We start from the raw sequence: 24,482 nt of genomic DNA, 5'->3' as shown, positions 1-24,482 counted from the left end.
ACCCCCCAGCCTGCCGATAACCCCCTGTCGCTGTCACATACCGTATCATTGTCCCGCATAAAAACTCGCCGCTCTGCCACCCAGCCGCGGAAAAAACGCCGGAGTCGGGACTGTTCCCTGCCCGGGACGGTGGCATACCGTCCCAGTGGCGTCACTACCCTTCCCCAGTGACGTCACCGACGGCTGCGGACCGGGCCGGACTGGTGCGTGTGGATCGTCCCGCCCCGTCCGTTCCATTCAGGACTGGAGCGGGATTGAGACAGGGCGCCGAACGGCTGTCAGCTTTCTCTCTCTCTCTCTATTGTAGCCGTGGGAGATAGGTGCTACAGAGACAAATAGATGAGACTGGTATACAGCGGGACTTATGATGGGCGCTAACACACTGACACTCTCACTATCACTGTCACCAGCACAGGGATCAGTCGCACGCAATACTGCTTAAGGTGCACTGACATCAACCATTTGCCCGATCTCAGCTGTTCGTAACGAAAATGATTTTCGGAAAATCAGCATACACATTACCGGCAGATTATTGCTTAATGGGTTGTTTTCATTACGGAGCGAGCGAAGCGAGCGTAGTCTTTCCTTAGATTAACGGAAATTTCTGAGTATGAGCGGCCCGCCGGCCGGCCGGCCGTGGTCACGATTCTGCGACGCTTATATCTCAGCAACCACTTGACCGATTTACACGCGGTAATTTTGTAGGATAGCTTCATTCCTTCTACCAAGTATTGGACTATTGCCGATGCATGTGGGTGACCCCTTATGCACGTGCCACGTGCAAAACGAAGAGGTGTCACTTTTGTAATTGTTGCAATATCTCGGTAACTACTTGGCCGATTGCGCTGAAAGTTGGCATGTAGGTAGGCACCCACTAGGCAATGCATATCCATGTGCCAGAATTGGGGTGCTGCTGCACGTGCGCACGTGCAGGGGTCGATTCCAGATCTCGAGAACGGCTGGACCGATGGCGCTCAAATTTGGCACATGGTTAGGGACCGGTTAGTAGGGTGCCGTGCAAAACTCAGTTGGGACCCATTTTGCACGTGCGCACGTGCAGGGTGCCGCTTCCAGATCTCGAGAACGGCTGGGCCGATTGTGCTCAAACTTGGCACATCGCTAGAGACCGGTTAGTAGGGTGCCGTGCAGAACTCAGTTGGAGGTACCCCCTCGCAATTTCGCACGTGCAAGGCCCACCCTCCCGCTCGCTCCGTTAGTCGCCCCAAAAGGCGTTATACTGGTTGCATTTATCTGTTTATTAGACGGATGAGATAGTTGAAGGAGTACGATTATGCTGATGATGAACAGTACAAAAAGATTCCGAACAGCCTCCCAGCCACGCAACCTTGTCGAAGATGAAAGTACGAATAGTGCAGTTACTGCATAACAGTGACGACACGGCTGTGTTTAGATATTTCCAGATGTGTGTAGCAATATAATACGCCGTCATCCGATAGATCAATGAGTACGAGTACCTATGATAGTTCAGTATGCTAAGAGCGCACATAGGTACATGTAAGCATGTAAGTACAGAGCGTCGATGTTACTTTGGGTTTGGTCCCTTAAGGGAGCATTTCAATCACGAACTGTACATATGTAAATCTGTAATAATCAAAGTCCCTTAGGCAAAGATTGTAAAGGCTACACTATGCGTTTCCTGCGTGCGCTTTTTGCGAGTTTGCGTGTTTTGCGTAATATCGTTCAAAAAAATGACGATATTACGTTTTTGTGATGTTTTTATATTATATTTTAGTTAATATAAGAGTTATATTAACTTTTGTGTATAACTAATGTAAAAGTTATATTATTTATAACTTTTTTAGAGCGATATTACGCAAAAAAACGGACACCCGCAAAAAACGCACGGAGAAAACGCATAGTGTAGTCAGGCCTGAACACACTTAGGTAAGTTATGACTCAAGCAGGCGCATGGAAGCAGTGTAACAGTATTTCTGCAATATGAGGTGACTGTCATTCAAACAGTGAGCAATGCACGTTCAAATATATTCAACAGAATATGAGCACATCGCTAATTTTCAACACATGTCACAGAGCACTGCGATCCCTGATGACACATTGCCTAAAACAATGACCGTTTTGTTTCGTGATGACTGTGAGTGTGACGCCACATCAGCAAACAAAGGCCGTGTCGATATGATTTATCTTTTCACCACTGTTGATAACAGTTGGATTGCGGTACATGCAATTACCGAAAGGGAATGTCATCGGCTAAGAATGAAAGGGTACTTGTTAACTTAGGCTACAACAATAAAATTATGTCATACATTAAACACAGCTCATGAGTATCAAATAGTTGAAGCCAATATTAAGTTATTAGAGTGCTGTCCCTATACATTTTCCAATATCCATTTAGTTTCATCAATTATTTCAAGCATGATCTCTGGTGGATCCAGAAAGGTGGTGTTGGACGCTGCGGGTTATCCCCCTAAAAACCTGCTCAAACTTAAAAAATCATCGGATATCGATTTCTTACGCGCTGCTGGACAGTTTAAAATATTTTCTGTCATAAAAGTTGTTTAATTTCCGTTTTATTCTCGAAAAGCTGCAAATTTTCGTCAAATCTGGGCGCTGCGGGGAGGGGGGGGGGCATTTGCCCCAAATACTCCTCCCATGGGCCCAATCTTACCAATGCCGTAAATAGGCGAAATGTCGTGAATGGAGCATATTCACGGTTGGCCGTGAATTGTAAGATTGGGCTCTGGATCTGCCAGTGAGCATAATGTGCTATCATTTATGTCAAGTAGGTAAAATGCAACTGTTTAACGTATTTACGATTTATTGAAGTTGTTTCCATGTGGAGATGTTTAAAAGTTGTTGCGATTGCTGCGTGAGGTACAATGTGTTGCAGGCCATGGATGATTTCAGTGCAGATTCCAGACGTTTTTGAACCATAACACCGTTTTTGCCCGGGCCCTGAAGCTGTGATAGCTCAATACATGTTACGGGACAGAATAATAGGCTGTGCCGCGTCCATAACATTGTTTGAATGACATACTCTGACAAAAACGGCATTCCTTCAATGACTCCTCGGCTGTGCCCGGCTACTGTGCAAAACATGCTGCGCTAAAGACGCGCTGTCCAATCGGACGTATAAAATGATGATTCCGTTATGTGTGCTGAAGCTTGAATTCAGCAAATAATGGCATATGGTATGCCCGCACGCTATTTATCATGCGGGTTATATCCATGCAGTGAAATTTGTGCAACTCAATACTTGTCTAAACGATTCAGAGCCGTTTTCACTTGCTGCAGCTCATTTGTCGCGACTGCCACAAGATCCAACGATCTGTAACGTTAGGTTGACGTGGCTCATTGTGTTATTGTTGCGTTCAGTCTCCGTTTGTTGCACTATCATACGCCATACGTCACACTTCCGTCACGTGTTTCAGGTATGACATCATCCCCGCCCTGACGCCGGGACTCCTCGAGACGTCGGACGGCTCTGGAGGAGACTGCGACGCCGGTACGGTCTGAGGAAGATAACACTGGAGACTGCAGTATCAGCTGGGCGCTAACTCGGAGACTGCAGAAGCGGCTAGGGCGCTAACTCGGAGACTGCAGTAATGGCTGTATCGCTTACTCGGAGACTGCAGTAGCGGCTGAGGCGCTAACACCACCTCAGTGGGCCCGGCCCCAGGCGGCGGGCCAGCTGAGCCAAAGGCGCGCGGCGGGTCATCCACTCCCCACACGGGATCCTGAGGCGGGCGGAGGAGTGGAGCGGAGTGCTCCCGCGATACGCCGCTGACACACGGAAGTCGACACTTTGCGGGGGCGGGGGTGGGGAAAGTGGTATCGGCGGCGCATCGCCGCCCGGTGATGAGGCCGGCCCGTGTCTCTCCGGCGCGGTGAATTGACGGACGGTGAATAGCGGCACAGAGCGCGGACGATGGCGGCGCCGAGGGCGGCACTGGCCGCCGTGCTGGCGACATTGTTCTCCGCAGCGACCGTCAGCGGTGAAGGTGAGTCAAAGACTCCGGTGGCGGAGGACCGCCGAATGAAAGTGGTCCTCGCTGCCGTGAGAGTGTTCCTTTGACTGGAATCGAACAGCGTGAAGGAAGGAAGTCTCACTGCCACATCCGCTATCGCATAATCAATAATTTGAGAGTAATCTTCTTATCTATACCATACATTCTAAAGCTGACGTTTAACCCGCGCGGGGCTGGGGTCTCCAGCCGAACGCGCGGGGCTGGGGGGGGGGGGGTAAATTTTACCTCCCCCTGTTATCTCCCGAACTAATGATCCGATTTGGAAAATTCAAACGCCAATCGAAAGCTCTCATCACGAACAACTAAAAACATGTACTTAATTTAAAGTTTGGGTCAAGGTCAGGTCAAGGGTACAAATTGCAAGTTTCTACAGTATCGGCCTTGCACCGTAGTTGCCGAAGAATGGAGTCATGGACTGAGACTGATCGCCCAAAACGTGTTCTTAGGCTACCAAGACAATATTCGTTGCATACATTATCATTCAGAGGTCAAGGTCAAGGTCAGGTCAGGTCAGGTCAGGTCACCAAAAAGCAAAATACAGAAAAGGGCATGTGCGACACATGTTTTATGGGTCATTTTACTCATAGAATTCAATAGGCACACTCAATAAGTGATATGGACCACCTCTGGATGAATTTCAGGTCGAGGTCAGGTCAAGGTCAGGTCAAGTGAGGTCAAATTTTGAAGTTGGTTGATAAGGCCTAAAAAGGTGTCTATCTGATGCAGTTTTTCACGGCGAATCGAATGGTGCTATTTTTGTTTCCGTACGAGGTCTAGAACTTCCAAAAAAGTCATTTTTCAAAAAATTTGTGTGTCGTGACGTCATAAAATTTTAGATAACTCCCACATTTTTGAACCGATTCTTCTAAAATTTGGTATGTAGGTGCACATAGACCACTTCTCTGACATATATTCCGGTTTTTTTGATAGACTCAAAATTTTGGATTTTATAATCATTTTCCCAAAAAAGTCAGTTTTTTGAAAAAAAAATTTAGGCCAAAATCCAAAATTTTCAAAAAACCGAGATAGCCATTTGATAGACAAAGTAAAATTTCGTATAACCTTTTTTGTTACGTCTTGATTCCTTTCAAAATGAAGATGTTAGCGGCGTTTGAACTTTTGCCGTTTTTGAGGCGAAAATGGCGAACATGACGTCACTAAAACGTCAATTTCTCAGAAATTTCCGACGGATTTCGCTCAAATTTTCAGGGAACGTGTCAAATTGATGTAAGAAAAGGTACTGAAAGTTTGGCGGCGCTGCGCGCCGCCGTTTTTGAGATATCGCAAAAATTCGCGAGGGGGGGGGGGTAAAATTTACCCCCCCCCCAGCCCCGCGTGGGTTAATGCATTCAGCATTGCTCTATCCGGTTATTTTCTGTAACAGGTGATCACCATGTCGCTCGACCTACTTCATACTGCGCTCAAGTATCGAGGAAATTCTCGTAACTCCCAGTCTCATCGCTGCCCCAGTCAGCTGTTCGCTCCACGCTCCGCACCGCCGGGGGGCTGGTCGGCGGTATTGGCTGTCACTGTGCCGTATCAGCGGCTGATGTAGCGCCGGCTGGCGGCCGCTCGCGGCGGTCGCCGGTGCCTGTAACACCTCCGGGCTCTGAACTGCACTGCCCAGCCGGGGCGCTGCGGCGGGCGGACGGACCAGGACGCCCCCGGGCAGGGATATCCGCGGAAACCGTCCATCACGGCCAATCAATGTGTCAGCAGCGGCGGCATTGACAAATGGAGACAGGGCGCTGACGAAATACCTCATCGTTCGCCAGAATGTAAAGACATTTTACCTGTCTTGTCTAGCTTTGATTAATTATGGGAGGCTTAATGGCACAATCGGAAGAAAATAGAGCCATATCACACTACTTCAAATAAAATCCGTTAATGCAGAGTCGTATCATGGTAGCCACAGCAAGGACACGATTAACAATTTTTCTTTTGACATTATGAGGGTTTCTCGCTTATTCAGTTTTTTTTTTTACAGGACCAATATTGCTATGTAATAGCCGTTTTCACGACGGCCATCTGGTACACTTTTGGTGCACATTTGGTGCAGATTAGGTGTATATTTGGTCAAATTAGGTTCAGTGTATCTCTTAGAAGCTATCAGCTAGGGTTGCAATAATTGCTTATATGCCTCCTTTGTCGTATTATCAGAGAGTACCATCGATTAAAACACTGAAATAAATTCATAAAATGAAGATATTTGCTGTAAAAGAGATAAGGTGCAGATTTGGTCGAATCGGGTGCATTCCCCGGATAGCCCGTCGTGAAAACGGCTAATATCTGCTCCGTCTTGCTTGCTCACATGTTGCCCCTTCACTTGATGAAACTTCTTTCCACCTATCACCATCAGAGCCACAAGGCCAATTGACCGCTCTCGTCTCCCGAGTAACACCGGTACTCCCCAGTGACGCCGTATAGTTATACCCCTCTGCAGGCTGTCGGCTGGACAGTATTTCCCAGTGAAGTTGTATCACCCGGTGACGCGGTATTCCCCAGTGATGCCGTACCATCTCCCGGCAGGCTGTCGTCTAGGCAGTGTTCCCCAGTGAAGTTGTATCACCCAGTGACGCGGTATTCCCCAGTGACACTGTACCCACCTCCCGGCAGGTTATCGGCTGGGCAGTGTTCCCCAGTGAAGTTGTATCACCTGCAGTGACGCGGTGCTTCCCAGTGACGTCATACCCATCTCCCGGCAGGCTGTCGACTGGGCAGTGTTTCCCAGTGAAGTTGTATCACCCAGTGACGCGGTATTCCCCAGTGACGCAGTACCCATCTCTCTCTCTGCAGGCTGCCGTCTGGGCAGTCCGGCCGAGCCGTCCCGGTTCGAGAGGGTCCCCGAGAACCTCCAGCCGGGCACCCACGTGCTGGTGTTTGAGGCAGAGGGAGCCGCCGAGCTGGAGCTCAGGCCCGTCAACAAGGTGAGGTGGTGCTACCCAGCTGGGTGAGGCAAACAGAACGCAAACAAATTGGTATCACATCAACATCGTCAACCTCGCCGCTTATAACTTCTCCGTCCAACAATAAACTATCAACCGTTATATAAATTTATAAAAAAAAAACGTCTTCATGCCTATCTAGAGCCAATTCACCCCGTCCCCTCCGTCCCTCGGCTCCGTTCCGCCGCAGTACCGGTGACCGTCACGGTATGGTGCGCGCCCTATCGCCGGAGGGGGGGGGGGGGGGGTGGTGGGGTGTTTTTGTTTGTCTCATTGCGCAGTGTCTCGGAGCGACCTCAGATATTCACCGTCTGTGGCAGTGGCCGTCTCCTCCTCTCGGCACCACCAGCCGTGACCAGGACAAAGCACAGAGCTCGGCACAGAGCTCAGCACAGAGCTCAGAGCGGCCGGGGTGTGTGGCAATAGGCACTGTTTGTGGCAGCTAGCTATTTTGAGACATTTACTTAATGAGCGCTTCATTATTGTAAAAATACCGTGAATGCTACCTGACATTGATAATGCTCTTAACTGAGCCACCACAACGCCTTACACTCGCATTCATTACGCGCAAAGCTCATCAGGCGCGCACACAGGATTTTTGAATGGGGGGGGGCACGACCTTCGAACTGGGCCCCCCATGCCGAAGGGCCCCCCCAAAAAAATACGGCCCACGGGGCTATATTTCGGTTGGTTTGAAGCTTGAGCAATTGGTTTGTCAATGGATGGTAGGTAAAACAATTATTTCGGTACCAGCTTAATTTTCAAAACATATATATTTTCACGCTTAGCATGTTTTTTTAGCATGTTTTTTTTTCGCGGACTCCGGGCACGCGAGTCACCCGGTGGCCCGGGGTCAGCTCAGGCAAGGATGTATCCAGGACCTTTCGATGGGAGGAGGAAGGCACGGTGGGTCCAGTCTCACTGGCAGACGGGTCTCTTTAACCCGCGAGTTGCTGGGGGGGGGGCGTTAAACGCCCCCACTTTTTTCGCCGGGCCATAGCATAAAAACGGCGCGCCGCAGGCGCGCCAAAATTTGGGTACCTGTAGGGAATTGATTGACGTTTATTGTGACAAAGTTTCAAAAAAATCGGTCGGAAAATTTTTGAGATATCGAGGTTTTAGTGACGTCATGATTTCTGAGTTTTCGACCAAAAACGGCATATGTTCAAAAAATCATATAAAATCACAGAATAGACATACAGACATGCCGTAAACGCCATTAGACTGCCAATACCATGGACAATCAAATGGCTATCTTTGATTATTGATTATCGTTCTGCATTTTCCAAAATCTTGAACTGAATCTTGGCAATTTCTCGCGACTACTTCACGACCATGATACATACATTTCTTAAATTGAACTTTTTGAGCCAAACACGTACACATATGATAAAATGAATGTCACCATCTTGTTCTACGCCCCAAATTACCCATAAAACATGTGTCGCAGGCTGCGAATTTCAGTTTTGATTTTCGGGGATATGTGCCTACCCGGTTGACCTGACCTTGACCCTGACCTATGCTTGACTGACCCCTACATGGAGCTGACACTCTTGTAGGCCTTATATGATGGATTGTGCACCGTTTTGACAACGTTTATGACGAGAGGCGCCCATTGCGAAGCCCTGAAGTCCATGCTACTGAAAGCCCGATTTCAGGTGTTTGACCTGACCTTGACCCGACCTGTGACCTCAAAATTCAACTTTAAAGTACTCATCTGAAGCGTCTTGTCGCGCTCTTTCGTTTGCCGCCTCGTGCGTTTCGCTGCGCCTATTGGTTCTCGAGTTATCGGCTGGGGGCGTTTAACGCCCCCCCCCCAGCAAACGGTGGGTGGCGAAATACCCCAGCAACTGCCGGGTTAAAACGGTCTTTGCATGAGAAAATGTGGAAAATCGGCAAGCAAAAGTATCATTTATGCCCGAGGAGTGTGCCTAATGTACACTAATGCCTAATTTACATGGTATTTTACGAGCGAGCGAAGCGAGCGAGCTCCTCAGAGTCACCGGTGTGTGGCGCGCTCAGAGGTGCCAGTGAAAGGCCGTCAGATGCGCTGGTGTTGGGTCCTCACAGGCGCCGTTGCGGGGTCTTAGGGCTTAGAGACACTGGTGGGGCCATCATTGGCATATGTGTGTCCCTGCAAAATGGCCTGCAAGTGGAAAGTGGCCCGTCATAGGCTGGCAAGGACACTCGGAGGCTGGTAAGAGGCCCTCAGAGTCACTGGTACGCGCCTCGGTGTGGGGACTCTCAGAGCCGCCGATGTAGGCCCTTAAGATGCGCTGGTGGGGGTCCCTTGGAGGTGGGGCGAGGGGCCTCGCAGTTGCCGTTGTGGGTGCCTTTAGAAACACTGGTGTGGACCGTGTGTCTATCACAGACGGATGTGGAGCCATAGCAGCCAATCCCTCGTTGGCCGTTACTAGGGCCCTGAGCGGCCGGCGAGGTCTCTCAGAAACCGGCATTGGGCCTTTATGAAGATAATTGTGGCTACATAGGAGCCAATAACGTGCCCCCACAAGCCCTGTGGTGTCCTTTCGAGTTGAAGTGCGGCCAGCGCGAACCCTCTGCTACCAACTGGCGCCGCAGGGCCCCTCGGTTTTGAAGGAACCCTAAACCCGAGAACGGGCACGTACCCCCTCGCTCCCTTGCTATGTCACTGAATCCAAGTGATTAGGGGCCCTTTAGGTAATCAGGGGCGTTTCAGATGACCAGGGGTTTTCAATTGATCAGGGGCCCACCAGGTAACCATGGGCCCCTCTGGTAACCAGGCGTTAAGTAACGAGGAACTCCATCAATAACCAGGGCCCCTCAGTAAACGGGGGCCACTCAGGTAAGTGTAGGAGTCCCGCAGAGGGGCCGGCAAGGTTTCTCAGGTCCGTTTTTTGACAAGGCTCTTATTGACTCAGGTGCGAGCCCTTTGCCATCAGCAGGGGGCCCTTTCAAGCCTTTTGAGGGCCGTTTAACGTCTCTTGAGTTCCCATTGAGGCCTTCTAAGGGCCCTTTGAGCAGTCGAGGGGCCTTTGAGGCCTTTTGAGGGCCTCTTGACGTCAGCTGAGAACCATTGGACGCCAGCTGAGGATCGTGTTTTTGGGCCTTCTGATGGCCATTAGACGCCAATGGATGACCCTCTGACACCAACTGGGGCCCTCTGACACCAGCTAAGGGCACTTTAAGTTTGAAGCTAGCTCAGGGCCCTGTGGCATTAGCTGGGGGGCCCTCTGACGCTAGCTCAAGGCCCTTTGACGCTCTTTAAGGCCTTCTGAGGGCCCTTGAGGTCTTCTAAGGGCCCCTTGAGGTTTTCTAAGGGCCCCTTGAGGCTTTTTGAGGGTCGCTAGACGCCAGCTGAGGACCGTTTGAGACCTTCTGATGGCCATTTGGCGCCAGCTGGGGGCCATCTGGCACCAGCTGGGGGCCATCTGGCACCAGCTGGGGGCCCTCTGTCACCAGCAAAGGACTCTTTAGAGCCTTCGGAGAGCCGTTTGACGCAAGGGCATGGCCCTCTGACGCCAGCTCAGGGACCTTTGACACCCTTTAAGGCCTTCTGACGTCCGTTTGACGTTAGCTGAGGGCCCTTTGAGTCTATCTGAGGGCCCTTTAAGGCCATCTGAGAGTCCTTTGAGGTCATCTGAGGGCTCCTTAAGGCCATCTGAGGGCCCTTTGACACCATCTAAGGGCCCTTTGACACCAGATGAGGGCCCTATGACGCTAACTGAGGGCCCTTCGAGGCCATCTGAGGGCCTTATGAGACCATCTGAGGGCCCTTTAACCCGCGCCCTGCTGGGGGGGGGTGTTTGAGCACCCCCCCTTGTGGTTTTTCGCGAATATCTCAAAAACGGCGGCGCTCCGCGCCGCCGTTTTTGGTACACCTTATCATACATCAATTCTACACATGTTGTGAAAATTTCAGACCAAGGTCATTCAAGGTCAGGTCACCAGGTCACTTGAAGTGACCTCACCTCATAAAAACTTTCAATGTCTGTCATAGCTACACCGAGTGACCGATCGCTTTGAAACTTTCAGCGATTGCTAAGAGCAATAGCATGTACAAAATGTATATCTCAGAATTTTGATATCGATGACCTAAGGTCAGGTCAATTTTGCGACCTCCCCATTATAAGTCAATGGGAGAAAATTGAAATGCGCCTCTTTTGGATGAAAGACATTATAAACACTCTCAAACACCGAATTACAAGTGGTTTAGACACACTGAACTTGAAAATGGTGTCCGTGACCCTTGTTTATGCCCTGAGGTCATCTTAGGTCACGAATGGTATCTAACAGTTTTTCGCAAATAACTTTTAATAGAGGCATGCTAGAGCAATGAAAACGCCTTAGATGTGTTCAGCTCGACGATACGGATCGACTGATATGCAACATGACCCTTTCCGGTCAGGTCATGACCTTGACCTGAGGTCAAATTTTCAAGTTGACCTTTCAAGGTCAAGTCATAGTTCATTCGATGCGTCTTGACGAGAGGAACACGATGCCGGTAAAAGTAAGCTCGTACAAGGCTTGGGTCAAAAGTTATTGCAGAAAAACTGTTTTCGAAAAAAATCGGCTATTTTTGCAGTTTTTGCCCCCTGCAGGCAAAACCGTTGACGTTAGGTCAAATCTGAGAGCATTATTCAGAAAGGGCGTTAATAGGGCTATCGAATGCGCTTTTCCGCGGCGCTGTAGCTCTATTGGTTCCCGAGTTATGCTTTGGCTTCTTGGAAATTTTCGACATTCGACCTGGAAATCGGCGAAATTTTGCCTTCAATGACCTCTGGTGACCTGACCTTTGACCTGACCAAAAAATTGACCGAAGTGATTTCGTCATTATTTTTTACGCTCTTTCGAACGCCGCCTTCCGCGTATCGCTACGTGGCCCAGGAGCCGAGTTACAAGGGGGGGTGTTCAAACACCCCCCCCCCAGCAGGGCGTGGAAATCCAGGACCCCCAGCAGGGCGCGGGTTAAGGCCATTTGAGGGCCCTTTGTACACGGTCTTCGGTGGTCTAAGGACTAGTTAGAGGCCCATTTGAGGCGGCCTTCGGCCGCCTCAAATGGGCCCCTTCCTTCGAGTTGGGCCCCCCAACTCGAATGGGGGGGGGGGGCACGGGCCCGTGTGCCCCCCCCCTTGTGTGCGCCCTTGAAGCTCATTACGCAAAAAGCTGCATCGATATTGCGTGGTCGTTTTAGTGCCCTGCCACTGCAGAGGCGTCCAATCGAGTTTCGCTGACGGCGTGCGTTCGTTTCAGGAGGAGGACTACACGGACTATTTCCGGCCGGTGCTGCTGACCAACGACACGGGCGGTCTGGTGGTCTCCCAGCCGCTGACGTCACTGGTCCGACGGCAGCAGCCCGTCTCCGTGGCTAAGTTCCGGGTGTTCTGCGCCAGCCGGCCACCGTTCACGGTGAGCAGAGAAGTGTTATAGGGGTCTCCCAGCCGGCAGACAATAGTGTTAGAGGGGTCTCCCAGCCGGCAGACAGTAGTGTTAGAGGGGTCTCCCAGCCGGCAGACAGTAGTGTTAGAGGGGTCTCCCAGCCGGCAGACAGTAGTGTTAGAGGGGTCTCCCAGCCGGCAAACAGTAGTGTTAGAGGGGTCTCCCAGCCGGCAAACAGTAGTGCTAGAGGGGTCTCCCAGCCGGCAGACAGTAGTGTAAGAGGGGTCTCCCAGCCGGCAGACAGTAGTGTTAGAGGGGTCTCCCAGCCGGCAGACAGTAGTGTAAGAGGGGTCTCCCAGCCGGCAGACAGTAGTGTTAGAGGGGTCTCCCAGCCGGCAGACAGTAGTGTAAGAGGGGTCTCCCAGCCGGCAGACAGTAGTGTTAGAGGGGTCTCCCAGCCGGCAGACAGTAGTGTTAGAGGGGTCTCCCAGCCGGCAGACAGTAGTGTTAGAGGGGTCTCCCAGCCGGCAAACAGTAGTGTTAGAGGGGTCTCCCAGCCGGCAAACAGTAGTGCTAGAGGGGTCTCCCAGCCGGCAGACAGTAGTGTAAGAGGGGTCTCCCAGCCGGCAGACAGTAGTGTTAGAGGGGTCTCCCAGCCGGCAGACAGTAGTGTAAGAGGGGTCTCCCAGCCGGCAGACAGTAGTGTTAGAGGGGTCTCCCAGCCGGCAGACAGTAGTGTAAGAGGGGTCTCCCAGCCGGCAGACAGTAGTGTTAGAGGGGTCTCCCAGCCGGCAGACAGTAGTGTTAGAGGGGTCTCCCAGCCGGCAGACAGTAGTGTTAGAGGGGTCTCCCAGCCGGCAGATAGTAGTGTTAGAGGGGTCTCCCAGCCGGCAGACAGTAGTGCTAGAGGGGTCTTCCAGCCGGCAGACAGTAGTGTTAGAGGGGTCTCCCAGCCGGCAGACAGTAGTGTAAGAGGGGTCTTCCAGCCGGCAGACAGTAGTGTTAGAGGGGTCTCCCAGCCGGCAGACAGTAGTGTAAGAGGGGTCTCCCAGCCGGCAGACAGTAGTGTTAGAGGGGTCTCCCAGCCGGCAGACAGTAGTGTTAGAGGGGTCTCCCAGCCGGCAAACAGTAGTGTTAGAGGGGTCACCCAGCCGGCAAACAGTAGTGTAAGAGGGGTCTCCCAGCCGGCAGACAGTAGTGTTAGAGGGGTCTCCCAGCCGGCAGACAGTAGTGTAAGAGGGGTCTCCCAGCCGGCAGACAGTAGTGTTAGAGGGGTCTCCCAGCCGGCAGACAGTAGTGTTAGAGGGGTCTCCCAGCCGGCAAACAGTAGTGTTAGAGGGGTCTCCCAGCCGGCAAACAGTAGTGCTAGAGGGGTCTCCCAGCCGGCAGACAGTAGTGTTAGAGGGGTCTCCCAGCCGGCAGATAGTAGTGTTAGAGGGGTCTCCCAGCCGGCAGACAGTAGTGTTAGAGGGGTCTCCCAGCCGGCAGACAGTAGTGTTAGAGGGGTCTCCCAGCCGGCAGACAGTAGTGTAAGAGGGGTCTCCCAGCCGGCAGACAGTAGTGTTAGAGGGGTCGCCCAGCCGGCAGACAGTAGTGTAAGAGGGGTCTCCCAGCCGGCAGACAGTAGTGTTAGAGGGGTCTCCCAGCCGGCAGACAGTAGTGTTAGAGGGGTCTCCCAGCCGGCAAACAGTAGTGTTAGAGGGGTCTCCCAGCCGGCAAACAGTAGTGTTAGAGGGGTCTCCCAGCCGGCAAACAGTAGTGTTAGAGGGGTCTCCCAGCCGGCAGACAGTAGTGTTAGAGGGGTCTCCCAGCCGGCAGACAGTAGTGTTAGAGGGGTCTCCCAGCCGGCAGACAGTAGTGTTAGAGGGGTCTCCCAGCCGGCAAACAGTAGTGTTAGAGGGGTCTCCCAGCCGGCAGACAGTAGTGTTAGAGGGGTCTCCCAGCCGGCAGACAGTAGTGTTAGAGGGGTCTCCCAGCCGGCAGACAGTAGTGTTAGAGGGGTCTCCCAGCCGGCAGACAGTAGTGTTAGAGGGGTCTCCCAGCCGGCAAACAGTAGTGTTAGAGGGGTCTCCCAGCCGGCAGACAGTAGTGTTAGAGGGGTCTCCCAGCCGGCAGACAGTAGTGTTAGAGGGGTCTCCCAGCCGGCAAACAGTAGTGTTAGAGGGGTCTCCCAGCCGGCAGACAGTAGTGTTAGAGGGGTCTCCCAGCCGGCCCCCGTTCAGGTTCACGGTGAGCAGAAACTATATAGTGACATCAGTATTTATATCGATTCGGTAGACTTCATGAGGATGGTATTTTTTTCAGAAAATGTTTTTTTCAGAACAGTTTTCAGTATTTTTTCACATGCAGTTGCGTAGCACGACTTCTTACTTTCGTTTGCTTAGAATACAATGCAAAGGCAAGAAAAAATAGTGAGAGTGAGACGTTCACGTCATGCATGAAGGACTGTTTTCTGTGAATGGTTATCATGGTCAGCAGCTAATCGTGAGTGTGAGAAATGGGCTGATTGTCTCGCGTTTCGAAATGTTACACGACAATCTACTAAGCACTTGTTCCCACCTCAGCATTTAAACAGTCATCACCATTCGAGTTTACAAGATGGGATAATAAGGGAAATTCGTTTGGAACTGGAGGCGACCGGATAATGGAAAGTGAGGTCGTTATTATGGGCGTGCCTTACGGCAGCGTTCATTAACATCTACAGAAGAGGCCACGCCTCACTGGAAACTCCTCATTAAAAGAGTTACGCAATAATGCTGCAAATATGTGCGAAAGACGCACATTACCACTGAACTGCGCCCATCACGTAACTCCGCGCCCTGAAATTTGACCGTCGTCGTTTCCTTCTCATGGGAAACTGAGCCTGTCAACTTAGTAAGTAAATTGGGTGGCCATCAGGGTGGTTTCAACACATTCCTGGATTAGAAGATTGCGAAAAGACTTTCGATGAAAAGTGGGGCTGATATTTTGTCAAAGACCGCATAGCCTCATGCTATTGTCATATAAAGACACAACAGGGTAGTATAGTAAGTCATATGTAAATATGGTGTGTCGTGCAGAGACTGCATCCATCTTCAAAAGAAGAGAAAAAACATTAATGCCATTAAACTGCCTAAGCAATACCATTTCGCAAAACCCACATAGCGGCACGATCAAAATATTATACATAAAGATGATGTGATGCTCAAAGTTCAATCTGTTCCTAAGTTACTCCCGTCATTAATCTTATCAGATCAACCAATGGCTCCAGTACGGTAAACTTTTGATGTCAATGTTTGAACAAGCAGAAGGGAACCCAGCGTGTCTTTCGATCACTGTCTGCAGTCACCAGTTGTGTCAGTTTAATGCAACTGAACTGACTGTGTCACAGGCTGTGTCACCGACTGTGTCAGAGGCGCACCGTGTCACCGGCTGTGTCACCGACTGTGTCAGAGGCGCGCTGTGTCAGTATGTCACGGCTCGTGCTCTGTATCTGTCCATCTCGTCCTTGGCCCCATCCTGCGCCTCTGCTCTGCAGATAGCGCCGAGGTCCCCGGTGCCGTCCGCCACAAACACTCCCCGATCCATTTCTAACGACCGTCTGACGTGTGCCGGCGTCCCCCGGCCGTGCCCGGGGTCACGGGACCGGGGCAGATAGCGGCGTCCCCCCGCCGTACCCCGGGGCACGGGACCGGGGGCAGATAGCGGCGTCCGCCCGGTGACCGTCACCGCCGCCCCGGGGTGAAAGTGACCACCGGTGCGCTAATGTGACGGTCACACGCCCTCCCCGGCTAATGTGCTGTGACATAACGCGATACACGGCGCCCGCCAGCGTGTCATTTAATACTCCGGCGAGACGAAAGGAAAACAACTTTCATTGTGTTTCACGGAGGTGTGAAGTCGAAAAGGAAAAACATCCGATAAGACTGCATCGACTTAAATTATTATTCAAGTATGGAAGTAATTTTTGAATGGATGTTTCAACTTGGCAAATGTCACAGAAACCCACATGAGTAGCTAAAAAAAAGGCAAGAATCACAGCGCTGAAAACAGCTCGGCGTATGCACTATGCAAACAATGCCGCTCTAAATAAAAAGCGTCCAGTGAGCAGTCCATAGACTGCTCACTGGGCATTGCTCAATTAGACTAAAATTGAAATAGCGCCCTATCCTGTTTCTGACCGTGACGTCCGTTGCAAACCTTCGACAAATAGCCCGAAGGAGTATCAGTGGCGCGTGCTCGGTCCCACGCTGTTCCGATAGCTCAGCAGGGGGACGCACGAGGACGCCATACATGTGAGTGATGTGAGCTGCACTGCTGGCTGCTCGCCCGCCTGCCGTGTGACGGTCCGGCCCCGAGCATAGTGCACAGTCGGCCGACAGCCCCGCCGGGCCTGTACCCGGGGTTACCGCCGGCGCCGGGGGCTGCAGTTTGCATCAGCAGCGCGCGTGCTCCATCACTAAAGCCCGCTTCATATCAGGATTGCTGCAGTCGCTGCGGGCAGCACACGCTCGGTGTCGTTTGGACGCCCTCCGGACAATGTGGAGCAGGCGGCGTGGGGAAACGGTGGACATAATGGAATATAATGCGAAAATGGACTGCAATCCAGCCGTTGTGATGTTGCAGCCTGACCTTGTGGACACTGGGCAGTGGACAGTCCACAATGGCAACAGGATGCGCTGGTCTATGGACGCAACCCTTCTATGTCGCGACACGAACAAAGCTGCCTATAGGAGCTCAGTTGCAACTTGCAGGGGTCTTGGGCCAGCGTAATCGTCATCGGCAGGCAACACTGTTGACATTCACTGCTTTCAGCATTGTGATGGATTCGCTGACAAATTACAATTGTGAAACAAAAAGCTGACCTCAACTTGATGTCAAATACGCACATGGTTTTCATCAGCGGATCGTCATTGTTAAACTACCGAAGTTATATATGTACGCCGCACACATTTTATTAACATATTATGCTCAAAATGCATTATGCTCCCAGCTATATAAGGGTGTAAAACAACCTCAGGAGAACAGCAGCTTTAATTACTAAATTTTATTGTGGACGCGAAATTCTTCCATTGAACTTTTCCTCTGAATTCTCCGTTAAATGATGTCTGTAGCTTTTCCTGTCCCGCAGGTCTCTGCCATCCCTGTCTGCCTCTCTGACTGTCTCTACTTCTGTCTGTGCCTCTGTCTGTGCCTCTGTCTGTCTTTGTTTCTCTCTCTCTCTCTCTCCCTCTCTCTCTCTCTCCCTATCTCTCTTTCTTCTCTCTTTCTTTCTCTCTCTCTCTCTCTCTCTCTCTCTCTCTCTCTCTCTCTCCCCCTCTCTCTCTCTCTCTCTCTCTCTCTCTCTCTCTCTCTGTATGTATGTAATATGTATGTCATCCCTGTCTGCCTCCTCTGTATCGTCCCCGCGCCGGCCTCCCTCCCAGGCTGGCCGGGTGTTCGGTCACGACCAGCCCGCACTCTGCGACTCTGCACCTGCCGACCCGCGCGGCGCATCTGCCCGCCGGTCGATCGTTAGCGCGTCACGGCGGCGCGCAGCATCGCGCTCGTCACGGACGGCGTCACGGTCCGTGAGCGCGGCCGTCACGGCCGGCGCCGTGCACGGAGCGCAGAGTGCACCGCGTGCATGGCCGCTACCCGGGAGCACTGACTTCAGCGGAGCACGGCCGGCCGAGCACAGTGATGGCGACCGAATGGCTGCAGTGCGAGGATGGTTTAGTGCCCTCGGAGGCAGGTAGTCGGCGGGGGCACGCACGTACGGAACGGCAGGTCTGAGCTGAACTTTGGGCGGGGGGCTGGACAGGGAGACACGAGACTCTGCAGACCCCGAGACCTATAGACGGACCCCGATGGTGCTGTCAACGCCAGATGACGACTGGCCAATACTAACTGTACAGTTCATCCAAACTGTCATGTATTGCAATCAGTTAGAAACACAACTGACATAAAGCATACGAAGTATGCAAACATAAAGCTTAGCAATATATTTCACGTGCGATTTAATGACTTGTTGATCAAAATGATTCTAAAAGCAACTGTTTGTCCCAATCCGGGAACACTTGCTCATCGAGATTTTATGCTGCTGGGTACCTACCGATTTTGATAAGTCAATTTTCATATAAAGTGCACCTGGGCATGACCGTTTCGTGGGAATATCCTGGTATGTGTGACTGAACAGCAGTGCTCGCCGAAGTGTGCATTGTTCACACAACAGAGTACCGCTGCGCCAGTAAAACTCTCTGCGGGGGTCGCTGCCCTGCCGGTGGATGTCACTGGCCTGTCAGTGAGATCAAACGTAAACCATACCAGAATGGAGCGAAGAATGTCGCAAAAATCAACCGAAGAATGATAATTAATATAAAATTAAAGGTAGTGTGCCAGCTTTCCTGGACCGTATGGAGTTAATGGCCCAGATAAGGAGAACCGGATTTTTAGAACTTATCCATACCTTCAAAACTCATGGAAACGTCTTAAATTCTTCAAATTTTGAGTACCCAGTGCGAAATTCGCCCCGACGGGTTGTCGGTCGTACCCCAACCACATTTCACACCACTATGAACAATAAATGCACACACTGAAATCGCTATTATCGATATGCTCATCCAATCAAGTTTCGATAAACCCGTTCATCATCATCTCCTGCGGTTTCGAACACGCCTGTTAGGTGGCTTCTGATGCTCGTCGAGATCGGAATTTCCAAATACGCGTGGTGCGTCGGGCCGCGCGCTCTGACTTCGGCCAAGAAAAATGCGTCAGCTGATCATTGTCATTTCTGCCACTTGCGTGTGGTGAAATGGGGTCATAACTTATAAGACGGCTTTTTCATATCAATTATTTTACATAAAATCATATTTCAAACCATAAATAATGTTCGACAGCCAAATAAAAGAAACAATACCAATACGGGCTTACAGTTTAAGGCTCGACATTGTGTTGTCTACGATTAGACAGCTGATAACTCATTCCCGTACGTCGTATGGTCGTAACACTATAATGACCTTTGCTTATTGTCACAAGTGCGCCGCATTCGCGATTGTTGCCCGACGCCTGTTTGCAGGTGAGCCCACTACAGTTGTTATACATATCTAAAAACCGAAAAACTTTTAGGCGAAAAAGGCACTATTCCAGGCCCATTTTTGATTTTTTTGCGATATTAGGTAAAAACAGAAGCTTCTTATCCTAGGAAAAATAAAATGGGAAATCTTTCAAAGGTGGCACACTACCTTTAAACAGTGACGGTTACGTATTTGACTTTTGAGCGACGGATTCCTTTCAATCGTTTCAACCATTTGTAAATGAGCCATATTTTTCTCCAATAACAGTTTTTATTTGTTAAAAAAACTTGTATCAACTACCAATACCCAAGAAGACTTGGAATTTGATCTATATTTGCCCGTTACTATAGCCTTGAACTTCTATCCCATGCCTTATGCACGCTCACATGGAGGCCATTTATTGCCGAATCGTCTGTTTATAGTTACCTTACGTGAGAGGCATTGCGGGTAACTTCAAGCGGCTTACATCTTCCAAAATAAACTTTTACCACACTTCACAGAGCATCCGCAGCGTTGCGGTCTGATCCGCGTGACAACAGCTTCAGAGACAATAGCGAGTCTTCTGCGCCGGGTTCACTGCTTTGTGCCGATCTCCCTCAGAGGAGAGAAAGACAATCCGCACCGGAGGTGCTCCTTCGCCCTGGAGCAGAACAGAAGCGTTTACGGGCCAGCGAAGATGAAAGTGCGCCTGTTCATTGGGCTGCGCATTAGTAGGTGTTTGGCAGACTCCGGCTTCGGTTAATAGTCTTCTGGTGCTCGCTTTCGCTGCCAGAATGAGCTGGGCATAGAAGTGCAATGGCTGACAAGCTCAACTATAGTCAAACAACGGCGAAAGTAGTTTCTCTTGATCGCATTGCGTTTCAGTGCTGTTCTGTTCTTTGAGCTTGGTCTTTCATTTCACACTCGATGTTTCGTATGGCATGTTCATAGTTAACCAAATTATTAGGTCTCGGTAAACCACCAATGGCAGACCGTGTAAACTCACGTGAGACCTGAATATCTGACCACATAACTCATTGATATGCTTGCTAGAGAACATTCCCACAACTAATTATGCTTGTAAAAGGAGACGGACCGTAAATTGTGACACTCAGCTCCCGTCAAACATTGCAGGGAAATGTAGTTAGTCAAAAGACTCGCATTTCCTCTGATTGGGCAACAACCTTCGCACTATGCTCATTCATTCAATACAAAGAAGCGTACGGATACGTCTGATCCATTATTGGGTTGTCCAATATTGATTCATTATGGATTCAAGCATATCTAAGCAGTAGAAAGCAGCTGTCTATCAATATGTCATCAATGTTTTTATCTTCAGGCTGTCCATCTGCCTCTCACCTCTGATGACAGCAGTTCCCTCCATCTCAGTCTTCTCACCTCAACATGAAACGACTTCAAGGTATCCGCGACGAAACTGTCTTTTTTTCTCGCAGCGCAGCTCGCTGCCTGCACTCAGTCTGTCAGTGATCTCGTGCTGCCTCCGTGACTGGCCGTGAACACCCTCCGTGAGCCACCCACATTAATCACCAGCTTCCCGGGAATATTCCGCCACAAAACCCTGCGCGGCTCCTGAGCACCGTAAGCCTGCGTCAGCTGTGAAGGTGGATTTAACGATCACGTGGACGCGCTGCAAATCACTCACTTTTCGTATGTCTTATTTTTTCATGGGAAGGACTATCTAGTATCTAATGTTCTATTCGCATGGTCTCACTCAACAACAAAAATAAGCATATACCTATGTAGAGAAAAAGGAAATTAAAATCGACTCTCACTTGGAATAAGCATACAACTCTTAAATGTCTTAAATGTTGAATAGAGATGTTTTGGCGAAAAACTGGACAGTTAATTTAAGCCAAAGTTTCTTTAGCTTTTGGAGGATAGCACGATTTCTAATTTAGGTGTGGGTGTTAGATAGGTGATACCTGATCTCATGGGCACAAGGTTAACATTTCTGCCAATGCCGCCAAAACATTTTTTAAGGAAGGTTCTTTTTCATCACCTTAAGCTACAAAGCCAAGCGTGATACCACCAAAAAATTTAAAAGTTATTTGCATGCATCGTCTAAACCAGCCTCAGCCCGGTCTGAAGCAGACCGGCGACCCCTCCTCCGTCAGCTGCGTGCGGGGCGTGTTCAGAGCCGACAGAGGAGCGGTGACGCTGCTCACGGACGTCAAGTGACCTGACGTCACGAGTGGTCAGTCAGCTGAGCTCCGTGAGAGGAGGGCGGGTCACCGGGCTGCACGGAGCACGAGCTGACCATCGCTGGAGTTTCACAGCGGCAGGCCGAGCTCACACGGCCGCAGAGCAGCGACGGAGAAAGAAAGACCGCTTCTACGAGCCTAATTATCCGCACCTGCCTGCTAATGAAAATGGCACATCACATAGTCATTTCAAGGTATCCTCGATTACAAAATTGAGCAAGTGTGTTAGTTAACCTCGTCAATGTGACAACCTTACTATATCATGTCCCACTGTTGTCCTCGGCCACCGCTCCGCTGTCCGCCGCCCGCTACCCGCCGTCTATCGCTCTCGGCTTCTCACCAATACAATGTCGTCCCCGAACAAGCTGACCGAGGCGTGCTGGACCGGAGTACGCTCACGTTCTGGCTGACCGCGACTGGAGGATGGTGTGCAGAGGGGGTAGGGAGGGGAGGGTAGGGCAGGGGCTAGCGGAGGGGAGGGGAGGGGAGGGGAGGGCGCCGTGTCAGAGGCCGCCCATCACCCGGAACAGAGCGCTTCCCGTGCTCCAGTGGAGCGTGCCGCTCTGCTAACGGGCCAGCTAATGGACAGCGAAATGCCTCGGGCACGACTAGTGGACTGGTAGCTTGTCATCAGAAATTCGGTGGTTCCTAGCGATGGATGACCAAAGCCCCTACAATAGATGTGTCCAAATATTCTGCATGTTCCCATCAAGGAAGTTTCGAGGACGGTCTCTAATGACCAATGGTTTGCGCATTAGTGAACATTTACCGCTGACCCATTCTGTTGGACAGAAGTTCTACTCTGTAGGGTCACCGGTACGAGTATGTCGCGGAGCAGCTGCTCCACTTCCCCCGCGGCACGACGCCGGCTCGGTGTAGTGGCCAGCGCAGGACCGCCGGCTGCGGGCTCGGTATAGTGGCCAGCGCAGGACCGCCGGCTGCGGGCCCGCGTCGGCTCATTAAGCCGCCGGCTGCGGGCTCGCAATCAGCTCGTTCAGTGCATGTGTAGTACCCAGCGGTGTCGCTGTCCGGCGGTCGGTAGCCGCCCCGCGCGGTGTGGACCGTGGGAAGCAGTCGGTGCAGCCGGCGGCGGACGGTTTCACCGCGCGGGGACGTAGCACGCGCAGGCCGACCTCCAAAGCCGCTCGTGCCTGACGCTGGCCCGGTGGCGCGGGTCAGATCCCCCGCCCCCGGAGAGGCTGAGCTCCCACTGTGGGAGAGCGGATAGGGCGCTACCGGGTCAGGGGTGATGGCCAGCGTAACAGGGGTGGGACGACGGGCCGGATACACTGTGTGGGACGCGAGTAGGAATGCAAGGACTCTAAAATCAGAGGAAGGTGGCTGGGATTCTCTTTTCTGGTAAGATAGGCTTCGATAATTTCAAGTGAACGTACCCAGGAACAAAAGACATCCCAGCATTTTCGCGATTTGAGAGCAAAACAAAGGTTTCCGTGAGTGAGCCATCGTTCACCGTTCCAATTAAGTTGTTAGTTGTGCTGACGAATCTTCTTCCAATTTTTCCCAACACCTCAGGCAGGTGCTTAAATGCAGTGATTGATGTGCTGGCAGTGACTCGGTAATCACGTGCGCGAGTGACTCGAACATCCTGTGCGCCAAGGACTCGACCGGATTCTATCCTGTGCTCGGGTTTGTGATGTGTTGATGGCGGCAGTGAGCCTCACCACACACCCTCATAAGGGAGGGCTTCGGAACTTCTTGTCTAGAAAGGGCCTTTGTACCGTGAGTAGGTGTCGACTGTCGACCACGTGCTGATGCAGGACTCTCGTGTTCAGGTGCAGCGGGTGGTGACAGGACCCTCGTGTTCATGTACAGCGGGTGGTGACGGGACTTTGCTCACGGACTGTTTAGGACCTTATGGTGGTTACGGCATTTTGTCCGTTGTAGGTAAACTCTGTGAGCGTGTAGTTGGAAATCAGTTAATGTCATATTTAAGCGAACATCATATACTTTGCGCTGAACAGCATGGCTTCCGCCCGGGCCACTCCACGGAGTCGGCGATGCTGTGCGCTGTTGACAGGCTTGTCAGCAGCATGGACCGTGGCCTCGTCTCCACGTTGACGACGACAGACACGTCCAAAGCGTTTGACAGCGTGCAGCATTGCCGGCTCCTGGAAAAGCTCGGATGGTATGGTGTGGATGACCATTGGTTCCGCGGTTGGCTCGAAGGCCGAACGCAGCGTGTGGCGGGGTGTACAACGCCAGTGGCGGTGACACATGGCGTGATCCAAGGGAGTACTTTGGGACCGATCTTGTTTTTACTATTTACCAACGATTTACCTTCTTTTATTCGCCACGGACAGCTCATCATGTATGCCGACGACGCGCAGTTTATGATGCGGATGCTCCGGCCAACGTGGGTGACCTCCGTACTAGAGTAGAGAACACGCTCAAAATTGTTTTGAATTGGTTTACTCAAAATCGTTTAAAAATTAATCCCTCAAAAACAGATCTCTTGGTCGTGAAGTCTAAGCGAATTCACTTAGAAATCAACGAAACATTTAAAATTCATTTTGGGGAACAGCTCATCAGTCCTTCTCCTTCTGTGAAGGTTCTTGGCATAACTTTGGACTCTTATCTTAATTGGGACCTCCAGATATCTGCCGTCATCAGGCGCTGTTATGGCATGTTGGTGGGACTTGCAAAGCTGAGCCACCGACTACCACACGAGACCAAAAAAGTTATCATCGAAGGGCTTGTTTATCCCCACATCACTTACTGTCTGACCGTTTGGGGCGGCTGCACCAAAACCCAAAAGTATAGGATCCAGAAAGTTCTAAATTTTGGTGCCAGGATCATCACCGGACTAAAGAGGTCTCAGCATATTACTCCCGCTTTAAAAGAACTGGGATGGCTCAAAATTGATGAGCTGATTACTAAATGTGACTTGGCGGCACTTTGTCGGATTCTGGGGTCACC

General features: G+C 51.1%; 1 protein-coding gene across 1 annotated transcript in view; it reads left to right on the top strand.

The window, feature by feature from the left end:
* Window positions 1-3,795: 3,795 nt before the first annotated feature.
* Window positions 3,796-24,482, top strand: part of LOC122383507 (cadherin-89D-like) — a 45,134-nt gene continuing 24,447 nt past the window's right edge. The window contains exons 1-3 of the mRNA XM_043370014.1: window positions 3,796-3,980; window positions 6,804-6,934; window positions 12,185-12,340. Of these exons, the coding sequence (XP_043225949.1) occupies window positions 3,908-3,980; window positions 6,804-6,934; window positions 12,185-12,340 (360 nt within the window). The 5' untranslated portion in view covers window positions 3,796-3,907. The remainder of the gene's footprint in view (window positions 3,981-6,803; window positions 6,935-12,184; window positions 12,341-24,482) is intronic.

Source organism: Amphibalanus amphitrite, unplaced genomic scaffold (assembly GCF_019059575.1).
Source record: "Amphibalanus amphitrite isolate SeventyFive unplaced genomic scaffold, NRLGWU_Aamphi_draft 000165F_arrow, whole genome shotgun sequence".
In the NCBI taxonomy this organism is placed as follows: domain Eukaryota; kingdom Metazoa; phylum Arthropoda; class Thecostraca; order Balanomorpha; family Balanidae; genus Amphibalanus; species Amphibalanus amphitrite.
The sequence above is the reverse complement of the archived record's forward strand: the minus strand, read 5'-3'. Positions and strand labels throughout refer to the sequence as shown.